The 24,372-nt window shown below is 42.7% G+C and overlaps 1 protein-coding gene and 1 long non-coding RNA gene across 2 annotated transcripts in view; one reads left to right on the plus strand and one right to left on the minus strand.

Moving 5' to 3' along the window:
* LOC112260530 (TGF-beta receptor type-1) overlaps positions 1-24,372 on the minus strand; it is a 46,748-nt gene that overhangs the window by 7,788 nt on the left and 14,588 nt on the right. The window contains exons 2-6 of the mRNA XM_024435708.2: positions 5,407-5,661; positions 3,791-4,027; positions 2,025-2,255; positions 1,512-1,679; positions 1,139-1,295 (exon numbers count right to left, since the gene is read on the minus strand). Of these exons, the coding sequence (XP_024291476.2) occupies positions 1,139-1,295; positions 1,512-1,679; positions 2,025-2,255; positions 3,791-4,027; positions 5,407-5,661 (1,048 nt within the window). The remainder of the gene's footprint in view (positions 1-1,138; positions 1,296-1,511; positions 1,680-2,024; positions 2,256-3,790; positions 4,028-5,406; positions 5,662-24,372) is intronic.
* Positions 5,516-24,372, plus strand: part of LOC112260531 — a 32,861-nt gene continuing 14,004 nt past the window's right edge. The window contains exons 1-2 of the long non-coding RNA XR_002955026.2: positions 5,516-5,624; positions 24,092-24,157. This is a non-coding gene — a long non-coding RNA (uncharacterized LOC112260531). The remainder of the gene's footprint in view (positions 5,625-24,091; positions 24,158-24,372) is intronic.

The raw sequence follows: 24,372 nt of genomic DNA on the forward strand, positions 1-24,372 counted from the left end.
CTCCCCATTTTTCATCCTAACATAACGATGGTCATTATGGCCAAACAGTTCCATTTTTGTTTCATCAGACCAGAGGACATTTCCCCAAAAAGTACAATCTTTGCCCCCATGTGCAGTTGCAAACCATAGTCTGGCCTTTTTTAGGGCGGTTTTGAAGCAGTGGCTTCTTGCTTGCTGAGCGGCCTTTCAGGTTATGTCGATATTAGACTAGTTTTACTGTGGATATAGATACTTTTCTACCCGTTTCCTCCAGCATCTTCACAAGGTCCTTTGCTGTTGTTCTGGGATTGATTTGCACTTTTTGCACCAAAGTACATTAATTTCTAGGAGACAGAACGCATCTCCTTCCTGAGCGGTATGAGGGCTGCTTGGTCCGATGATGCGAAACTAGTTTTAATGACTCCAACCTAAGTGTATGTAAACTTCCGACTTAAACTGTAAACAATGAACATTAGTGATAAATGGCGATACTAACGCAAATAAAAGTAATGCAGGCGATACCTTAAAGCGGTAATCAGCAGTAGAAACAATAACAAAGGGGCCGTCTCACCCCTGGTTCAGTAAACAGCTGAGGGATGGGGCTGGAGAAATTGAATCACTCTCAAATTCATAGACCGAGCTATGGATGCAAGAATTCACCATTCATGATATCAAAATGATCGTTTTAGCCATGTTTTACACTGTTACCCGAGAAGTGTAATGGATCAATCGGATCAGATAGCGATCCTTTGCCAACACGCTCCTTCCACTGAGCGGATTAAGATTTCAGAGATAACGCTGTATCCACTCAGCAGGCTCTCTCGTCATCACTCCTCCGCTCTCTCTATCACTCACAGGCATCCAATGTCAACAGGCCCAATGACTCAGATGTCATTTTCCCTGAGCCTCAGCCCAAGACAGACTCAATACTGACAGCACTCCAATGAGGGCATACACAGCCGTGTGGATTAAGGGACCCGAGCAAAATAATGTAACCTAATTGAGTTCTACCTAATCTTAAGTAGTTGTCGCATTTACGTGAGGTTTCTCTCTCTTTATCTGTTTGTGTGTGTGTCCATTTCTGTGTTTTCAGTGTATATGTGTTTCTCCCTCTGTGTGTATCGCAGACACTTGTTTCTCTGGCCGTGCAGGCAGTCACCTCTTGGTTCCAACTCTGTGATTGGGGGCGATGTCGATGGTGTCAGTGGCAGAGTCATGCCGGACAGCCAATCCCAGGTCAGCGATGCAGCAAGTACCATTCTTCTTCACCAGGATGTTCTTAGACTTCAGGTCGCGGTGGGCGATGGCAGGTTTACCTGTGGGGAGGAGAACAGGGGGAAGTGGGTAAATGGAGAGAGAGCGCGAGAGCGAGCGGGGGAGAGAGAGAGAAGAGGAAAAGGAAGAGAGATGCAGAGAAAGGAATATCTGAGTGCAGAGTAAAACCACTACATTTCATAACTATGTACATGTTATGTGGATACATATGCTATACGAAGTACATTAAGAGCCACATTTTGATTGGACCTCCTCACCTTGCGTGCCAACAATCTCCATGTGCAGGTGAGCCAGGCCGCTGGAGGTGGACAGGGACAGCTTGATCATGCCCTCCACTGTCACCGTGTACCTGTTCAGGTAGTCAAAAAGGGAGCCGTGCTCATGGTAATCTGATACCAGCCACAATTGGGTCCACGTGCCGTTATCTGAGAGGAAAGGAGAGAGAGAACAGTGAGTGAGAGAGAGAAGTTAGGTGAGCTACACTTTACACAATGCCTGCATTTACAACAGATCATCAGAGAAACTCAATGAAACACTAGTATCCTGACTATACTATCTTGGTCCCAAATACACAGTTCCAACTTCTTGTCAAATTAAGAGCATCATTGGTCATAGAAAATAGGATCAATACAGTCATGTTCAGTAGGGCACACTATCAAAACATTTTCCTACAGAAAATGAAAATCTGGGCTCTTATTGGACAAGTACCTCCCTGTTTCAAAAATGTTTCTCCCTACTGAACACTACCCTGTTCCAATATTCCCTCGGACCTTTGTTGTCAGCGGCAATAAAGCCCAGGATGTTTTCGTGGCGAAGCATGACTGTCTGGTAGATCTCGGCCTCACGGAACCACGAGCGCTCCTCCCGGGATGAGAAGATCTTAACGGCCACCTCCTCTCCTCGCCAGCGGCCCCGCCACACCTCCCCGAACCTTCCCTTTCCGATGCTCTCCTGCAGGATGATGGTCCTGGCTATGGTCCTCTGCACCAATAGGGGCAGACCTGTGGGGGTTGTATGGAGAGGGAGCCCAGTTATTAGGAGGCCAGGGTTTTAGGAGAAGTTTGAAAGCAGTTCTATACAGCAAGGTGAGAGGAACTTGCAACTGTGAGAGTGGAAGAGACACTGAAGACACGGATTAAAAGCAGGCCATTGGATCCAAAAATGGAATGACTCTTTCTGTCGACAAATCCAATGTGTGCACAAGGCCAGAAGAACACTGAGGGAGACAGAGGTAAAGTAGGAAGACTTCAACAGTCAGACCTGCAGCTACTCTCTGTTTCAAAGACGTCAAACAAAATATCTTCGGAAAATAGAACAAATTAGTCACTGTCTGAAGAGTGTCTGTACCTTGGAGGTCCTCTGTCTGTCGGGTTTCACCTGGTATACCGTACATGTATATAAAACAGTCTAGAGCCCCCAAACTCAACTCTGCTTTGAAGCCGGGGGGCAGGACAGTTTGGTCCGTCCCCCCTAGTACTACACAGGTTATTTAAATAACCAACTCATCATCAAGCTTTGATTATCTGAATCAACAGTGTATTGCTAAGGCAAAAAAACAAAAGGTGCACCTGGGAGGAGAGGCATGAGAGGTGTTTGGAAAACCCTGTTCTAGAGCGTGCTTCTGCCCATGTTCCAGCTGCATGGGTGGTCTGCATTATTTTACCTTCTCTTCAACCTGGACATTAAACTCAATGAGCAGAGCGAATAACCAGTAAGTTGGTGCCAGGGCAGAGAAAAACCAAATACTGTCACAACCTCACCATCAATAGAAGGCTGATATCAAGTTGCTGAATAACTTTTCATCTCCAGTTCTATGGACAGTTCATGTTAAAGCCATTATGGAATGATGGCCACAATTCTATTTTTCTGATTGAATTAGATTCATACGATTCTGTTTCCATGATTGAATGATGGTCCTTGACTGGTAGCTGTATGTCACAGTCTCACCGGCTGCTAAACGGATGTATTACTGATGAAACACTCAGGTCTCAATCATTCGCTGAAACATTCATAGCCAAGAACATTTCCGGCAGCTTATTGGCTCTCATTTACATCTTGCGGACCGCTCCATAGAAAACCACAGTGTTGAAGAACTTCTTTATTACAACCCATTTAGTATGAGAAACTGTAAGCGTTCCCAAGGTCAGTATTGCAGCTCTATAGAAACAACTTCTAGGCATTTTCAGAACAACTTACATAACCCTGTCAGTAAATGTCATTTGAAAGTGCCTACAGTCAGACTTTGTGCATTGGGCTGATATAGCATCCCACCTTAAAATAGATGGAATACGTAAATCTATCCTAAGGGAGATTCTAGCACCATGAGGTGCGAAAACTGCATTGGTAGGGAGAAGGGACACTGTTATGTTAACTTTAGGAACATATGTACGAAGATAAAACCGGACATCTTGTACAAAGCTTTATCGGTACCATAGTAGAGCATGCTACACCTCCTCCATTAAAGTCAATCTGTTTAAAACGTATCCCCCAAAGGGTGTGATGAATGTACAGTAGTACATAGAACTACAAAACCCACCTGATCCGGAGCCGGAGGTGGTCATGTCGTAGATGAGGTTTTTGAGGGTATGGCCGTCGGCCAGGAAGGGGTGGTCCATGGCAGGGTCTTCCTCGTTGGGCACGCGGTGGTGGATAATCGAGCGGCTGTGACACACATAGAACACCAGCAGCAGCACGAAACACAGCATACACACCGGCCCCGCGATGACGGCCGCCAGGGTCACTGGGCTCAGTGGAGGGGTACGGGCTGTGGGGACTGGAGGGGGGACGAGACTGGGGTTAGTGTTGTGCCATACTAACACACATGCATTGGACAGTGATAAAAAAGCAGGAACTGATAAGAGTTCCTTTGAAAACATTGCAACGGTCCGGTTTAAATTCAAATGCATTTCCTGATACTGGCTAGACTTTCTCTAATTGACTTCCTGAGAATCAGAGGAGTGTGATCTAAAACGTGAGGGTGATCAAATATTAATGGAACTTTAAGTCAGACACTTTCAGCTCTCAGAATAAGAGCTGTCGTGGGATTCCATTATGAAGCATCAAAAGTTGCTTCTGGAGCTTTTCAAATCCTCCAACTGCCTGGCAACCTCAACCTGTCAAATCTTTCCAATAGTCACAGCTGCACACAGAGGAAGGCTTAAGAACGGCCTTGCTATTACTGAATGACAGTATGGTGAGAGAGGATATCTGCTGACTATCATACTGAGAAGCACAGCATGGAGGCAGTTCCAGACCCATGATCAAGAATGGGAGCAGTGAGGTGCTTCTTTCTGACCACAAGAGCAGAACCCGACAGCGTGTCCAAGCAGAGACATTGCTTCAGATATATTCAGTGACATATAGTGCCAGTTTCCTGAACACAGATTAAGACGGTCTTAAACTAAAATGCTTGTCAATGGAATGTGTGTCCGTGTCCAGGATACTGGGTTTATAAATTGTAATTGTGACTCATGAGTGAGAGTGCTATAAAAGAAACAGGAAGAGCCTTGCGGGGAGAAAGTAAATAACTCATGAAGAAACATGGGTTGTGCTGGGAGAATAGTATCACTAACAATCACCACCTGTTCTTATAAAAATGACCTAACATCCAATAAATCAGAGCTGAAAAATGACTTGGGCCTGTGGCCTGTATGTATGGGTTCATATTTCATAAAGCAGGTGACAGAAACTGAAAGAGGAGCAGAATGGGGGAAAGATTCAATTGTACTTATGCAGAGCGCGCACACACACAGTAACAGACAATTCTGTGACATATTTTCAAGGTCCATGAAAGTACAGGGAATGCTTTGTGCAGGAGACATACCCTTATTCTATTGTAGAATAGTGAATGGAGGATCAAACATGCTTTTGAAATATATTGTCTCGCCATCAGTTCTCTGCTTCGCTGTTTAGATTGAGTCACCCAATACCACATATATACACCTAGCACCTACCCCCAAAACATTTTTTGTACATCTGAAATGATTAGGAAAGTATATGGTAATATGATGGGCAACATTTTCATATTATGACTTCCTCCTTTCAGATCTACACAGATGCACTGCACATTAGGTAATTGCCTATGAGCTAGTAGCCAATTTAGGACATGGCATGCATGTGAAAGATGAGACCCGAGATATATCAGACACGTACATGTCTCTGAGTAGTCTTCTGGGTTGAGGTCTTTGTTACACATGTCTCTGTTGCAGCAGACAGGGACAACACCGGTGTTCTCCTTCTTGGAAGGGGCGCAGAAGAACGGCCTGTCTTTAGGGATGAGGTCTGCTTCCAGTAAACACCTGCTCCCCTGTGCCACCATCTTACTGCCCGACTTGACGAAGGACACAAAGCACAGGCCATCCGTGTAGCAGGTACTGTTACTACACCACTGGCAGTCGCACTGCAACGCTGAGAGAGGAGAAAGGGAATGGGTTTTAGTGAATATACAGAATATAGAAACTAAATGTGGTAAAAAGAAAGAAGTGCTTGTTCTGATAAAAGGAAGAAGTACATCTGATAAAAAAGAAACGCATAGCCAAGTCAACACATTAACATTTTTCAATATGTCTGGAATATACACCAGTTCTGTCATATGAAAATTGTCACTCTTAGTGCACAACAGGTAGGGATGTTTTTTCAGAGCAGTAATTGCAGGATAAATGTGATAAGAGCGGATGTGGTTTGTAAGTACACAATGTGGTTGATACTGGGTTGCAACTGAAGACACCATAGAACACAGTAAGGGCTCAGGGACACCAATAGTGGTTTCTGGCCGAGAGGAATTAGCACCTCAGGTCTTCTGAACATCATTTGTGAGCCGAGTGAGCAACAATTTTACATGTAGAATCAGGTGCAAAATGGCATCAGTCAGACGTCGACAGAGGGGTGTCACTAAAACACTGAACAATCGGCAGATGAAGGCTAGATCAAAATTCTGTGCGTTGTTTGTGACCCTTAAGTAGAAGGAAAGACTTGCTAATGCCTTCACAGCAACAGGAGAATCCAGACTAGAGAGTTGTTATTGGTCAGCCTTTGGCCCCATAGCTCAGGTTACACAGGGATGGCTGGGGGAGGGGTGTGTATATTTGTGCATGTACACAAACGTGCCATCGTGCAGAGCTGCTGCAGCCAACACAAGCCAGATGTAGTGGGCCTAGCACTATACCCAGCCTGCAGCAAGTGACTCAGCTCCTGTGATCTTACATACACAGCAAATTTGAGATCAGAATCTTAACATCCACAGTGTTAAAATATAACACTTTCTTAGAAATGATATATGAACCACCAAAAGTGTTAAACTAACACTTTAAAGTGTTGACAAACTAACAACCCTACGAGTGTTGGTCCCTGACACCATGGCTATTAAAGTTGATGCTGGTACACTTATTGCCTAACACTGTGTATGTAACAACACATTTAGTGTTAGTTAAAGAAACTAACACTAAACGTGTTATTGCCTAACACTGTGTATGGGGGGGGCTTATTTGCATATTTCCCCGTGGGGGGCTTATTTGCATATTTCCCAGTGTGCCTTTTGAATGAATGTGAGCGATACCCACCCAGAACTGTGTTTGATAGTGACAGAGACATGATGGTGGTTGCTCAATAAATTCTGCCCAAGTGAATGTGTTTGAATGGGCCACATCAGGCCTGCAAGTCACAATATGTTGGCTATAATTAAATGTATATTATATATAGTCAAAGAGTTAATGAAAATGAACTCAACACAGTCGAGTAACACCACCACGCAGAGGTGATTCAACTGGGATTTAAATAACGTGTAAATTTCAATCTCACTGGTGTTAACCCCACTAGAATCACTCAGAACACTTACTGTATCTTAAAACCAAGACTGACACTTGCAAATTTACTGTGTAGGCTAGACACACTAAACACACCGCAAAGGCACGCACAAAATACACAGACACACACACACACACACTGGATGCCCAACCTAGAACGGCCTCTCACCAAACCACAGGCTACAATTAAAGCAGTGTGGGACAGCAGGAAGTCTAGACGGACCTCTAGACCTCTGGCTTGAAACGAGCCCAGGAAGGGAGAGAGAGGGTGGCCATTAAAGGAACACTATCCGTAAATGAACTCTGCTGCATTCATAGAGAGAGGATCTGGCGTAGGGGCTTGAGAGGGAGTTGTAATGGCAAGAGTACTGCAGAGAGAGTCAGGAGAGGAGAGTTGTTTGTGAGAGAAAATTGGCAGGGGCAGTCTAATCATTTATCCTGTAGCACTGACTGAAGCATCCATCTATCCACTGCTCTCTCCATCTGCTTGGCAGAGACTGCTGAAAACATAAAAACAGAAGTATCAACCTAAATCTCCAAGCCCAAAAGAGAAAAGTTAGGATAAGTCGTTTTTTTCTTCAAAATTGCTTTTTTCGATCCATTTATCAAACGCTTAACATTGTGCCATTATATGAAAGAGATGCACAGTGGAGTTGGGTTTCAATAAATATTGGGTTCTGTACTAGACCTTCAACTATTTAACAAAGGAGTTTTCTGAGGATCACGCATAGCCTTCAACATCTAATTGAAACACAGGCCTAGAGCATGCAACAGAATTTATCCAGCACAGCCAACTCCGCTTGATTTGGCCTGCATGCATGTCCTACACATGCCATGTAGCCTCTAAATTGGTGTGATCATTATCACACATCCAGGGCAGTGTGAGGAATGAGGATGAACCCTGCATGGCTCGCTGAGTCCCACTTAATCCTAAAATTGCTCGATATTCCCTCATACGGGGCCTGGTCAAAAGTAGTGGACTATGGAGAAATATGGTACCATTTGGGATGCAACCAGTCCACTGGAACAGGCAGGCACCCAGGAGACCGATACGAACGAGGTGGCAGGTACTCCGAGTCGCTCAAAGTATCGCTGCCTAGAGTGCTTGCCTAATTCATTAGTGAATGGCCTGGCCTCTCCACATACCATAATTTACTGTAATCACCAGCCAGCTTCTCCTTCCTTCCTCAAACTCCTTCCTTCCACTCTGTACTCCTTGCCTTGGTTCTTTCACTCCCCCACAACCACCTTACTTACCCAATCTCTAGGGGTTATTAGACAAATCAGTCAAAAACTCCTTATTCTCTCCCACGGCTTGTCCTCTATCTGTATTTCTGGCCAATCAATTCTCTATCAGCAGTGACAGGAGCTTAATCCTGGCTGGCCAATCAATAGATGGAAAGGCACCGCTAATGTTTTGACACCCCTGATGTCAGCGCTGATCAAAACGAGTTATACTTCAAAGCAAGCAGCTGAAAAGCACCAAAAGATCTGAAAAAGGTGACTAGCATCAAAATATCTTTACGGAGCTGCTTTCTAGCTTCAAAGTAGCCCATCTTTCCTACTGTTTACAAAAAGGTAGCTGGTATTGGAGACTCACATATGTAACAGTAAGACAGTGGGCTTGGCAGACAGAGTGAGGTGCTCCATATAACCGAATGGCATAGAACTGAAGCCCTCACTGTGCCATCCAATCATCATAGAAACCATAGAATAAGAACACCCTATTTATATCTCAATGGTGGAATGAAAAGAAACCCAAGGTAGAACTAGACTTTTACAATCTAGAGACCAGCAGACGGAGAGAAAACGTCTACTGGACACACTGTACATGGGGATGTGTACAGGTTACAGGGGAGGCTCCAGCAGAATAGAGCCAGGACAATAAATAAAGAACAGTAGGACAAAGAAACAACGGTTCTCCAGGAGGTGTTCTCATAGGACTCAGAGCATTGGAAAAGCTCATCAGTATGGTCGCTGTAATACTGTGATCAGCAGAAGAAACCGGAGAGAGATCAGAGCTAAAGGGAATGAGAGGAGTGGATGATTGCCTGTTCCTTTCCCCTCAGGCAGCCTTGATGGTCTTACGATCGCTCTCCTGCTCCCCTCATATTCTGGAGGCATACCGGAGGCTGTGGGTGGCGTGACATGGCTTGGGAGCAGGATGACTGACAGACAGACGGCCATAAGGCCTAACAGTATCAGACAGCACCACTGGCAACGCCCGGCACCCACTACCCTGCCCCCAAGCCAGAGAGAGCAAGGCCTGCCAACAGGCGGGAACAGAATCTTCCAAAATCTATAGAGAAGGATGATTGACAGCCTCACTGGAAGAGGATAATCACTACAACTCAGCTACAGAATCACTAAAAATTATTTAACTCCAAAACACACAATGAACAAAACCCAATCCCAGCAGGATTCCTCAAAAAATGACAACCCAATTCATCCACTGCCTGCTTTTATCACTAAAAAGTAACTCCATACAAAACAAGGACACATTTTTTTCCCACAAAATTGGATCCATAGAATGGTCCTTTGGAGAAAGAATTGTTGACATACCTAAAATCATGATAGAGAAATAATTCATCAAAGTTGGCATATTTATGACACTTTGGCCTTACCCAGGCCTCCTGTAAGACTCCATAATGCTTCATTTGTAGGTGCTAAAAAGCTCAAATGTGCCATATTACTGCATGCTCCGTTTGAGATCAGTAAAACAAAATATTTTACATTAAATTTATGAATATAGAAAAATAGAAACATGAAAAACAAAATATGCCAAATCAAAATTGTTTTTATCTTAATATACCTCCACAGTCATATCAAAGTTCCAGGTTGGAAAATCTGCACATGTTTTTGTTACATCCCATTTCATACAGAAAAAATGTGTGTGTATGTGTGTAGAAATTGCTCTGCCATTTCCTTGTTCTTAAAATTCTAACAGTTCGCTTAATTTTAGTTTGTGACAAAACAAACAAGTATAGTGTAAAGAATAATTGTAAAACGCTGTGAAATATATTTTCCATAAGCGAAAAAATTGAACTTCCAGCTGTTGTACAAAACAGAAAGTAGAAGATGCAAAAACAGAAATTCAGCAATGGAAGTGTAGAAATAAATATTGCACATAGAACAGATCTACAACTTCTTAGAGTTGCTTTCAATGAGAATGACAGATCTATAATTCACATTTCTAAGCAAATTTGGTCAGGTCACCCTAAAAGTTATATAATTGCAGCTTTAAAAAGGAAGCCTGGGTAAGGCCAAAAATATAAATATGCAAACTTTGATTTCCATCCTATGGATACAATTTTGTGAAAATTCTCAAAATCATAGTATTTTTTTGTTGTCCTGGTTTCATATGGAATCACTAAAAGGCTTTAAGAGAGAAAAGAAAATTGATTGCGAGCAGCAGCAGGTTGGAGCACAGAGAGACAGATGGAAATGCCTGGGTCTAAGCACACAGCCAGAGGAAATGATGGAGTGGGGAGCGGTAGAGAGTGGGAGTGAAAGGAATGTTATGCGAGACGTCTCCACCAGCTGAGGGGTGAGGTAGGGCCTGTAGAGCCAAGGGCCCTGTTGCTGCAGCAGCTCTACCTCTAGTGACTCCCCATCCCGCATGAGGGAGCGTAATCATTGACTGACACTAATTAGCATAACGCAATGGACATAAATATTCCTAGAAAATATTCCTATTCATGAAAATCACAAGTGAAATATATTGAGACACTTAGCCTTTTGTTAATCACCCTGTCATCTCAGATGTTCAAAATATGCTTTACAGCCAAAGCTAGACAAGCATTTGTGTAAGTTTATCGATAGCCTAGCATAGCATTTTGTCCAGCTAGCAGCAGGTAACTTGGTCACGGAAATCAGAAAACAATCAAATTAAATCGTTTACCTTTGATGAGCTTCGGATGTTTTCACTCACGAGACTCCCAGTTACAGTGCCTTGCGAAAGTATTCGGCCCCCTTGAACTTTGCGACCTTTTGCCACATTTCAGGCTTCAAACAAAGATATAAAACTGTATTTTTTTGTGAAGAATCAACAACAAGTGGGACACAATCATGAAGTGGAAGGACATTTATTGGATATTTCAAACTTTTTTAACAAATCAAAAACTGAAAAATTGGGCGTGCAAAATTATTCAGCCCCTTTAAGTTACTACTTTGTAGCGCCACCTTTTGCTGCGATTACAGCTGAAAGTCGCTTGGGGTATGTCTCTATCAGTTTTGCACATCGAGAGACAGACATTTTTTCCCATTCCTCCTTGCAAAACAGCTCGAGCTCAGTGAGGTTGGATGGAGAGCATTTGTGAACAGCAGTTTTCAGTTCTTTCCACAGATTCTCGATTGGATTCAGGTCTGGACTTTCACTTGGCCATTCTAACACCTGGATATGTTTATTTTTGAACCATTCCATTGTAGATTTTGCTTTATGTTTTGGATCATTGTCTTATTGGAAGACAAATCTCCGTCCCAGTCTCAGGTCTTTTGCAGACTCCATCAGGTTTTCTTCCAGAATGGTCCTGTATTTGGCTCCATCCATCTTCCCATCAATTTTAACCATCTTCCCTGTCCCTGCTGAAGAAAAGCAGGCCCAAACCATGATGCTGCCACCACCATGTTTGACAGTGGGGATGATGTGTTCAGGGTGATGAGCTGTGTTGCTTTTACGCCAAACATAACGTTTTGCATTGTTGCCAAAAAGTTAAATTTTGGTTTCATCTGACCAGAGCACCTTCTTCCACATGTTTGGTGTGTCTCCCAGGTGGCTTGTGGCAAACTTTAAACAACACTTTTTATGGATATCTTTAAGAAATGGCTTTCTTCTTGCCACTCTTCCATAAAGGCCAGATTTGTGCAATATACGACTGATTGTTGTCCTATGGACAGAGTCTCCCACCTCAGCTGTAGATCTCTGCAGTTCATCCAGAGTGATCATGGGCCTCTTGGCTGCATCTCTGATCAGTCTTCTCCTTGTATGAGCTGAAAGTTTAGAGGGACGGCCAGGTCTTGGTAGATTTGCAGTGGTCTGATACTCCTTCCATTTCAATATTATCGCTTGCACAGTGCTCCTTGGGATGTTTAAAGCTTGGGAAATCTTTTTGTATCCAAACCGGCTTTAAACTTCTTCACAACAGTATCTCGGACCTGCCTGGTGTGTTCCTTGTTCTTCATGATGCTCTCTGCGCTTTTAACGGACCTCTGAGACTATCACAGTGCAGGTGCATTTATACGGAGACTTGATTACACACAGGTGGATTGTATTTATCATCATTAGTCATTTAGGTCAACATTGGATAATTCAGAGATCCTCACTGAACTTCTGGAGAGAGTTTTCTGCACTGAAAGTAAAGGGGCTGAATAATTTTGCACGCCCAATTTTTCAGTTTTTGATTTGTTAAAAAAGTTTGAAATATCCAATAAATGTCGTTCCACTTCATGATTGTGTCCCACTTGTTGTTGATTCTTCACAAAACAATACAGTTTTATATCTTTATGTTTGAAGCCTGAAATGTGGCAAAAGGTCGCAAAGTTCAAGGGGGCCGAATACTTTCGCAAGGCACTGTAGATAGCCAATGTTCCTTTTTTCCAAAAAGATTATTTTTGTAGGCGAAATAGCTCCGTTTGTTCTTCACGTTTGGCTGAGAAATCGCCCGGAAATTGCAGTCACGAAAACGCCGAAAAATATTCCAAATTAGCTCCATAATATCAACAGAAACATGTCAAACGTTGTTTATAATCAATACTCAAGGTTTTTTTCAAATATCTATTCGATAATATATCCACCGGGACAATTGGTTTTTCAGTAGGACGGATTGGAATAATGGCTACCTCTGTACTTTATGTGAGAATCACTCTGGGAGCATCAGGTGACCACTTGCGCAATGTAGCCGCTTACGGGTATTCTTCAACATAAATGCGCAAAACTACGTCACAATGCTGTAGACACTTTGGGGAATACGGAGAAAAAGTAATCTGGTTGATAGCCCATTCACTGCTTAATAGGGACGCATTGTAACGCAGCGCTTTCAAAACATGAAGCACTTCCGGATTGGATTTTTCTCAAGCTTTCGCCTGCAATATCAGTTCTGTTATACTCACAGACAATATTTTTACAGTTTTGGAAACTTTAGAGTGTTTTCTATCCTAAGCTGTCAATTATATGCATATTCTAGCACCTTGTCCTGACAAAATATCCTGTTTACTATGGGAACGTTATTTTTCCAAAAATGAAAATACTGCCCCCTAGTCACAAAAGGTTTTAATAGTCATTGGCCTCGCTGGAAAAGGATTCTAAGGTCCAAGAGAACACTTCAGGGGCCCTAAACAGTGGACAACGGACACACTAAGGACACTAGCCAGCTACCACCAGATACTCTAACTTGCACCTTAGAGACTGCTGTCCTATGTACACTGCCATGAAAAAGTATTTGCCCCCTTTCTGATTTTCTCTATTTTTGCATATTTTTGATACTGAATCAGATCTTCAACCAAAACCTAATATTAGAAAACGGGAACTTGAGTTTACAAATAACCCATTTTATTTATTAAATGAACAGAAGTTGAGCAACACTCAATTCCCCTGTGTGAAAAAGCAATTACCCCCTTACACTCAACTGGTTGTGCCACATTTTATTTTTTTAATTGAACCTTTACTGAACTAGGCAAGCCAGTTAAGAACTAATTCTTATTTACAATGATGGCCTACTACGGCCAAACCCTAACGATGCTGGGCCAATTACGCGCTGCCCTATGGGACTCCCAATCACGGCCGGTTGTGATACAGCCTGGAATCAAACCAGGGTCTGTTGTGACGCCTCTAGCACTCAGATGCAGTGACTTAGACCGCTGCGCCACTTGGGAGCTGCAATGACTATGGAGGAATTTTGGCCCACTCTTGCATGCAGAACTGCTTTAACTCAGCGACAATTGTGAGTTTTCAAGCATGAAATACCACAACATCTCAATTGGAATTAGGTCAGGACTTTGACTAGGCCATTCCAAAACGTAAAATGTGTTGCTTTTTATGGAATTTCATGTAGACTTGATTGTGTGTTTTGGATTATTGTCTTGCTGCATGACCCAGCTGCGCTTCAGGTTCAGCTCACAGACGGACGGCCTGACATTCTCCTGTAGAATTCTCTGATGCAGAGCAGAATTCATGGTTCCTTTTATTAAGGCAAGTCATCCAGGTCCTGAGGCAGCAAAGCATCCCCACACCATCACACTAACACCATCATGCTTGACTATTGGCATGAGGGGACCCATGTCATCCAAAAAGTTGACTCGAGTTTACCTAAAAGCACCTGGAAGAACATCAAGACTCTTGAAAGAATGTTCTATGGACAGATTATTCAAAAGTATAATTTTTGATGACATGGGTCACGGCAGTATACACAGTCATTGAACACTCATCACTTTAATAAACTTTTTTACCACTTTATATGTATATACTATATTCTAGTCATGGCTCATCCTATACAGCTGTGTTTTCCACAAGTACATAGAGTAGCCCCCCCCCCCAAAAAAAGTAGACAGCCAGGCATCCCCTGTCCTGTTAAACATTTAACATGTCTTCTCTTGAAACCAACATCTTATTTACAGCTTTACTGCAAGATATGAATTGCCACCATGGTTTGTTATTCAAATTATGTATTTTATTAAAACAGATAAATTAAGTAAATAGCCCACATTATCTTTATTTTTTTATGTTTATTTTTTTCCAGTTAAGAAACAAAACATGTATAATTTCATAATAATAGAAAAACAACCAAATTGGATGTTCTAAGTCCCCAACAATGTTTACACAATCAGATGACCACTGAGGTCTTTGGGTTTTTGGATGTAGTTAGCCTTAAAATGCACACCTAGCAAGAGGCTGTTGTTTAGCTGTGTTTTTGTAGTGCACGTGATGGTAGAGTCTGCAAAACAAATACCCACTGGATTCATGAAAATAATCATGATATCATTCTGCCAGGTAAGCATAGGCTACTTTGAAGTTAAAAAGGCCCACATCAGAGGAAGTTGCCGCACAAATTTCAAGCAATTCCTGTCAGAGCAGAAATTCTCATTTAGGTTCCACCTCGAAGACTGATGCAGGCTGTTAATACATTTAAAAAAAAAATAAACATACCTTCCGGCAACCCGCCTCACCCAATGTGAAACGGATCTGCTATTTTTAAACCTCATAGCCAGAACCTCCATCAGGAGCTAGCCATCAGAAGCTAACCTGCTACTAGCTATTTAGTCATTGTTTGCCACTGCTAGCGGCCTTTACATTTTGCACAGACACCAGCCGTTTTTAGCCTGGATAATACTTGACAGCCTGCCAGTATCGGACTCTTTTCTCCACTACAACACCGGATTCCTGCCGTAAGCCCTGGACCATTACCCCTGATCTTCACAGCTAGCTAGCTGCCACCGAGAGGCCCAGCCCTGAAACTAGCTTTGAGCCAGGTCCACCTGCCAGCATGCTCACGGATCACTCAGCTACACAGCTAAGCTCTTCACTAACACGACTAGAATCCACTACTCCACTGGATTCTTGCCGTAAGCTCTGGACCTTTGCATCGAATCATCGCTGCTACCGAGTGGCTATAGTGGCTAACGCCCATGTCCCGAAGCTAGCACCAGTTAACCGCGAGCCAGGCACATCTCCCGGCTAGCAAACTAAATTCCTCTGGCTACAATACCTAGTTTGCCAACTGGCCTGGACCCTTTGTCAACACGGAGCCCCACCGTTCCATCACGACTGGTCTGCCGACGTAATTCCATCCGTTGTGCCCTCAACCGGCCTTTGCCGGACATCGGAGCAGAGGCTTCTACTAGCCCCGGCCTGCTAACTCTTTTTTTTTCAACGCTGTGTCATTCGCTTGCTAGCGTAGTAAAAACTACCCAGCGGCTTCCCTGCTTCATCTATTGCTGTTCACTGGACCCTATGATCACTTGGCTACATAGCTGAAGCCTGCTGGACTGTTCATTAATCACGGTAATACATTTAGTTTATTTTTGTTTTCTGTCGGCCTCAGCCTCGAACTCAGGCCCTGTGTGTAGTTAACCGACCCTCTCTGCCAATTCATCGCCATTTTACCTGTTGTTGTTGTCTTAGCTGATTAGCTGTTGTTGTCGTACCCATTGTCTTAGCTAGCTCTCCCAATCAACACCTGTGATTGCTTTATGCCTCTAATGTCAATATGCGTTGTATACTGTTGTTTAGGATAGTTATCATTGTTTTAGTGTACTGCGGAGCCCCTAGTTCCACTCAACATGCCTCAGATACCTCTTTTGCCCCACCTCCCACACATGCGGTGACCTCACCCAGCATAACTAGTGCATCCAGAGATGCAACCTCTCTTATCGTCACTCAATGCCTAGGTTTACCTCCACTGTACCTGCACCCTACCATACCCATCTGTACATTATGCCCTGAATCTATCCTACCACGCCTAGAAATCTGCTACTTTTATTCTCTGTCCCCAACGCATTAGACGACCAGTTTTGATAGCCTTTATCCATACCCTCATCCTACTCCTCCCTCTGTTCCTCGGGTGATGTGGAGGTTAACCCAGGCCCTGCGTGTCCCCAGGCGCTCTCTTTTATTGACTTCTGTAACCGTAAAAGCCTTAGGTTCATGCATGTTAACATCAGAAGCCTCCTCCCTAAGTTTGTTATACTCACTGCTTTAGCAGTCCACCAACCCTGATGTCCTTGCCGTGTCTGGCTTAGGAAGGCCACCAAAAATTCTGAGATTTCCATCCCCAACTACAACATTTTCCGTCAAGATAGAACTGCCAAAAGGGGGAGGAGTTGCAAGCTACTGCAAAGATTGACAGAACTTTGCAGGCTTACTTTCCAGGACTATGCCCAAACAGTTCGAGCTTCTAATTTTAAAAATGAATCTTTCCAGAAATAAGTCTCCCTGTTGCCAACTGTTATAGGCCCCCCTCAGCTCCCAGCTGTGCCCTGGACACCATATGTGAATTGATTGCCCCCCATCGATCTTCAGAGTTTGTTCTGTTAGGTGACCTAAACTGGACATGCTTAACACTCCGGCAGTCCTACAATCTAAGCTAGATGCCCTCAATCTCACTGAAATGATCATGGAACCCACCAGGTACAACCCTAAATCCGTAACATGGGCACTCTTAGATATTATCCTGACCAACTTGCCCTCCAAATACACCTCTGCAGTTTTCAAATCAGGATCTCAGCGATCACTACCTCATTGCCTGCATTCGCTATGGATCCTCAGTCAAACGGCCACCCTTCATCACTGTCAAACGCTCCTTAAAACACTTCTAAATCGACATGGCCCGGGTATCCTGGAAGGATATTGACCTCATCCCATTGGTAGAGGATGCTTGGTCGTTCTTTAAAAGTAATTTCCTCACCATCTTAAATGAGCCTGCCCCTTTCAAAAAAATATAGAACTAAGAACAGATATAGCCCTTGGTTCACTTCAGACCTGACTGCCCTCGACCAGCACAAAATCATCCTGTGGCGGACTGCACTAGCATCGAATAGTCCCTGCGATATGCAACTTTTCAGGGAAGTCAGGAACCAATACACGCAGTCAGTCAGGAAAGCAAAGGCTAGCTTTTCAAACAGAAATTTACATCCTGTAGCTCGAACTCCAAAAAGGTCTGCCCACTGCAGCTGGGAGGCTAAGAAACACTGTTACCACCGATAAATCCACGATAATCGCAAATTTCAATAAGCATTTTTCTACAGCTGGTCATGCTTTCCTCCTGGCTACCCCAACACTGGCCAACAGCTCCGCACCCTCATAGCTACTTGCCCAAGCCTCCCCAGATTTTCCTTCAACCAAATCCAGATAGCAGATGTTCTGAAAGAGCTGCAAAATCTGGACCCTTACAAATCAGCTGGGCTAGACAATCTGGACCCTCTCTTTCAAAAATTATCCGCCACCATTGTTGCAACCCCTATTACCAGTCTGTTCAACCTCTTTTGTATCGTCCGAGATCCCTAAAGATTGGAAAGCTGCCGCGGTCATCCCCCTCTTCAAAGGGGGAGACACTCTAGACCCAAACTGTTATAGTCCTATATCCATCCTGCCCTGCCTTTCCAAAGAATTCAAAAGCCAAGTTAATAAACAGATCACTGACCATTTTGAATCCCACCGTACCTTCTCCGCTGTGCAATCCGGTTTCTGAGCTGATCACGGGTATACCTCAGCCACGGTCAAGATACTAAACGATATCACTAAACGATAAAAGACAGTACTGTTCAGCCGTCTTCATCGACCTGGCCAAGGCTTTCGACTCTGTCAATCACTGTGTTCTTAACGGCAGACTGAACAGCCTTGGTTTCTCAAATGACTGCCTCGCCTGGTTTACCAACTACTTCTCAGACAGAGTTCAGTGTGTCAAATCGGAGGGCCTGTTGTCCGGACCTCTGGCAGACTCTCTGGGGGTGCCACGGGGTTCAATTCTCGGGCCGACTCTTTTCTCTGTATATATCAATGATGTCGCTTCTTTGGACACTGTTAACTAACCTCCAGATGAGATTCAATGCCATACAACTCTCCTTCCGTGGCTTCCAACTGCTCTTAAATGCTAGTGAAACTAAATGCATGCTCTTCAACTGTTCCCTACCCGCAACCGCCCGCCCGACTAGCATCACTACTCTGGACGGTTCTGACTAATAATATGTGGACAACTACAAATACCTAGGTATCTGGCTTGACTGTAAACTCTCCTTCCAGACTCATATTAAGCATCTCCAATCCAAAATAAAATCTAGAATCAGCTTCCTATTTCACAACAAAGCCTCCTTCACTCACGCCGCCAAACATACCCTCGTAAAACTGACTATCCTACCGATCCTCAACTTCAGCGATGTCATTTACAAAAGTCTCCAACACATTACTCAGCAAACTGGATGAGGTCTATCACAGTGCCATCCGTGTCACCAAAGCCCTATGTACCACCTACCACTGCAACCTGTATGGTCTAGTCGGCTGGCCCTTGCTACATATTTGTTGCCAGACCCACTGGCTCTAGGTCATCTATAAATCTATGCTAGGTAAAGCTCCGCCTTATCTCAGTTCACTGGTCACGATAACAACACCCACACGTAGCACGCACTCCAGCAGGTATATCTCACTGGTCATCCCCAAAGCCAACACCCCCTATGGCCGCCTTTCCTTCCAGTTCTCTGCTGCCAATGATTGGAACAAATTGCAAAAATCGCTGAAGCTGAAGACTTATATTTCCCTCACTAACTTTAAACATCAGCTATCTGAGCAGCTAATCGATCGCTGCAGCTGTACATAGCCCATCCAATCCACCTACCCTCATCCCCATATTGTTTTTATTTACTTTTATGCTCTTTTGCACACCAGTATTTCGACTTGCACAGAATCATCTGCACATCTATCACTCCAGTGTTAATTTCCTAAATTGTAATTACTTTGCCTATTTATGGCCTATTTATTGCCTTAGCTCCTCACGCCATTTGCACACACTGTATATAGACTTTCTTTTGTGTTATTGACTGTACGCTTGTTTATTCCATGTGTAACTCTGTGTTGTTGTTTGTGTCGCACTGCTTTGCTTTATCTTGGCCAGGTTGCAGTTGTAAATGAGAACTTGTTCTCTACTGGACTACCTGGTTAAATAAACGTGGGGAAAAAATGGGGGTGGGAATGTTGTGGTGAATTCCATGTGTGGCAGAGAACTGGGGCACTGACTGACAGCTGTCAGTGTAACTAGCTAGCATGCTAACCTTAGCCAGCTAATGAAAGTTATGGGAGCACCACTTCAGTTAAAAAAAACTTGTTAGGGCTAGGGTCCTCTTTACTCAATTTCCGCCTGACTGACGTACTCAAAGTAAACTGCTTTTGCTCAGGACCTGAAGCCAGTATATGCATATAATTGGTACCAATGGAAAGACGACAAAATAATGTAGGAGACTATAACACAATAGATATGGTAATATGGTAGGAGAAAATCCAAAGAAAAGCCCATGCTCTTACAATGGAAAGTATAGGGGCATTCTGAAATCTAGCTCTCAGGATGCAATTCCCATGGCTTCCACTGGGTGTCAGTACTCAATGTTCAAGGTTTCATGCTTCTTCTAAAACGAGGAAGAATAGAGTTTTAGTACAGGGACACAGACTTGGAAATTTGTGTATGTTCGCGCGAGGAAGAGGACACACCTGCTAATATCATTTTCCTATTGAACATACTTCTTTCGGTATAAAATATTATAGTTGAATTACATTTTATAGTATCTGAGGATTTAATAGAAACGTATTTTGAAGATTTTCAGAATCCTACCTTGGCATGTAGAACGAGTGGATTACTCAAATTGATTGCCACACCTAAACAGACTTTTTGGGATGTAAAAATGATTTTATCTAACAAAATGACACTACATGTTATAGCTGGGACCCTTTGGATAACAAATCGGAGGAAGATTTTCAAAACGTAAGTGAATATCTAATTGCTATTTGTGAATTTATGAAACCTGTGCCCGGTGGAAAAATATTTTGATGTGAGGTGCCGTCCTCAAACAATTACATGGCATGCTTTCGCTGTAAAGCCTACTGTAAATCGGAGAGTGCAGTTAGATTAACAAAAATTAAATATTTTAACCTATATAAGACACTTGTATCTTCCTAAATGTTTAAAATCCATAATTTTAATGATTATTTATTTGAATTGCACGCACTCCAGTTTCACCGGAGGTTGCCTAGCCTGAAGAAGCTTTTAGTGTGCAAAGCTGTCATCGAGGCAAAGGATGGCAACTTTGAAGAATCTCAAATATAAAATATTTTTATTTGTTTAACACTTTTTTGGTTACTATATGATTCCATGTGTTATTTCATAGTTTATGTCTTCACTATTATTCTACAATTTAGAAAATAGTAAAAATAAGGAAATATTAATGCATTATCAAAATAGGGCAGCGAAATGTCAATGCATTATCAAAATTGCAGCCGCAAATTTGCCATAGAAATAAAAATTATATAAGCTCTGGTAAAATGGATAGTATAACCACTAAACGGTTTGGAGCATGTATTGAAATAATGGGCGAGTTTGTTTTGCATGGACCGGTGCATCAGATGGGTGGAGATTTTTCTTTAAGATCAATGCAATGAGCCAAATCTGCACACCCGGCCATGCAAAAGGAATTTGCCTAAAACATTATTGGTCAAAACCATTCATCTTGGGGTGACAGGGGGAGCAGCGTTCTAAAATGCAGTCAGATCACACAATTTTACCATTTATAAAAATAAAAATATGCAGACTAACTAAAAACAAAGTGAAATTTGATGGATCATGAATTATGATAATTTGCATGTAAAAAAGGAGGTGCAAAAACAGTTTGCACACCCTATTTTAATTGGCTCCATGGCAAGGTGGCCAAGTGTAGGGTCGTCACAAGTTAACACAGACACAAAGTAATACATTTCTACATTCTCTTAAAAATTGGATTTTAAACCTAACTCAACCGCACTGCTGACCTTAGCATAACCTTTTTCTTTTCATAAAATTTGTATGATATAGCGAATTTGGACTTTGTGGTTGTTTTAGCTAGTGGAAATTAAGGCTACAGATGACTTGCAAATAGGAATAACTTTGCAGCAGGTGTTTCTGATTAATATATAAAACCCAACCCTGAAACATGTGCTGAAAATAATTTGCACATCTCATAGAAAAAGACAGGCAAGACTCCCGGAAACATCTGAAGTCACACATTTGGATTTGGCACTTCAAGCCTGAATATATCACACTTTTACTAAAACTATGACTTACTGAATTACATCGTTGTGCAACATTATGGGTAAGCTCTGGTCATCGTCTTTCAGCTCGAAAAAGTTGATTTCTACTGATGTGGACGTTTAAAATGTAATTGAAAACGTTTTTGGGAAAGCCTTTCCATTTACCCGAAGGTAGAGCATCGCAATAGCATGACACTGCTACCACTATGCTTTACGGTAGAGATGGTGTTAGGACAGGTGATGAGCTGTGCCTGCTTCTCCAAACATAGCCCTTTGCATTTAGGCCAGAGTTCAATTTGTCTTACACAGAATCTTTTACCTTTCATGTGCCTTTTTGCAAACCCCAGTCTTGCTATCATGTGCCTTTTTTCCAGGAGGGGCTTCCGTATGGCCACTCTCCCATAAAGCCCAGATTGGTGAAGTGCTGTAGAGACTGTTGTCCTTCTGGCAGGTTCTCCCATTTCAGCCAAGGAACTCTGTAGTTCTGTCAGTGGTTATTGGGTGCTTGGACACCTCCCTGACTAAGGTGCTTCTTGCCCAGTTTGGTCGGACAACCAACTCTAGGCAGTCTGGGTAGTTCAAATTTCCCAATGGAGACCACTGTGCCCTTGGAAACTTACAACACTAGAAATTGTTTTATACCCTTACCAAATATACGCCTCATCCTGATTTTATCTCTGAAATCGACGGAGAGTTCCTTGGACTTCGGGGTATAGCTTCTCCTTCAACATGCACTGTCAACTGTGGAACCTTATCTAGACAGGTGTTTCTTTTAGGACTGTCCTTGAAAAAAAAAAAATATATTGCTCAACCGAAAGTCGCCTGCTCTTTCGACCAATCGTTTAAGTAGAAAAGAAATGGTATGTGTATTTTTCCATATATTGACACACCTTATGTGTTTTAATAAAATCAACTATATGCATTGAGCTTATCTGATGCTTTAGGCTTACTGTTTGATGAAATAAGATGAAAGCCAGAGATCTAGATAACCAGAAGAGAAAAAAAAAAACTTAACCTGACCAACCTGACCAAAACAAACAAACATTCTCCTCCCTCTCCTGCTGGATTTCACAGATTCTGTCACTTACCCTCCTGAAGTTACCGGTAATAGGCTACAAGAGAAGTCGGCAAGCTTTCTCATGTGGAATGCCAATTTATGTTACCATTTCTACCGATCTGCGTGCCAGATATGGTTTTAATATGCACATTTATAATAGTCTTCATATCTCAAAATCATTGTCATGTGGTTAATCAAAATTCTATCCAAATCTAAATTAAAATGATACACCTAAAAAGTAACTTCTATTGCCAAATGTGTAAAATTAGCCTACATAAAGCCAACAAATAAAAACAGCAGCCTGCAGGTATCCTATAAATCACATTGGCTTTGCATGGCCTGAACTTGAAACATTGTATCAACTATTAATTTGAGTCCCTGAAGCTTGCGAGAATTTGCAACATTGTATAAAATATTGCTGAACTTGCAAAATTGTATAAAATATTCTGGGCCCTCAGTTTCCCACACCAGTGAGCTCGGGACAGACACAGCTGTAGGCTATTTGTGCAAGGGATAAGAAGCAGTGCTTGACTTGGACAGGAGCTCACCGGAGCAGAGTACCAACACCTCAAATGTTCTACTGTTTGAGCTCCAGTTCCTCTTATATAATATTAGCTTAAAAGGATTGTGGAGCTCCTGCACCTAAATAGAAACATTACCAGCACCCAAAATTAGTACCAGAACCTATTTCTCTCCAAGTTAAGCACTAATAAGAAATAGTCAGGGAGGCTTATTTTATTAAATTTCCACTGGATCAGAGCATGACATTTTTCCCTTTCACACTGCGTGGTTATCGAAAGGGGGAGAGCTGGAAAGATTTTACAACTACATTGAGGAACTATTGTCAATCTCAATGGATGTAAAAACAGACTTAGTTTGTTTGCCGTTTGAGTCAATCAGAAATACTATCAGATCCCCAAATTGGCACACGTATATGCCCACAATGGCACGCATGCCAGGTAGCCTATAGGCCTACTTCTAAGCGTTATCAGGTGAGCGTCCTTACTCAACATTGACAGGAGCGCTCCAAACAAAAGAAAATGACTAAAATTGACAAAACTCGTAAAATGGAATGAAATAAACCAAAACGGTGTTGTATAGGTTGTGTCGCTCTGCAAACAATGTGTCTACTCTGATAATGAGAACGGTTAAAGGAATAATAATATATATTGAATGCATTAACAGAAATTACCATAACCAAACTCCATTACCTTTGATTCACAGAAGTGACAATCAAGAATACCTATCCACACTGATGATTCTGGCATCTCATGGACAATGGACATTGAGGTAATTGTGACACGAGAGAGAGAGAGAGGTTTAATCTTAATCTGACGCTCTTGTTGTGTTGGTCATACTGATCAGCTGCTTCTCCCTCCCTATGTGTCTGACTCCGTTGAGCTGACAGCTCTACATTCATTTCCATAGTCAGGTCACAGCCCTGCTGCTCTGCTCCATCACCCTGATTTAAGCTCTTTTGTCCTCACGAGTGTGTGTGTGTGTGT

The sequence above is a fragment of the Oncorhynchus tshawytscha genome, linkage group LG10 (genome assembly GCF_018296145.1).
Source record: "Oncorhynchus tshawytscha isolate Ot180627B linkage group LG10, Otsh_v2.0, whole genome shotgun sequence".
Lineage (NCBI taxonomy): Eukaryota > Metazoa > Chordata > Actinopteri > Salmoniformes > Salmonidae > Oncorhynchus > Oncorhynchus tshawytscha.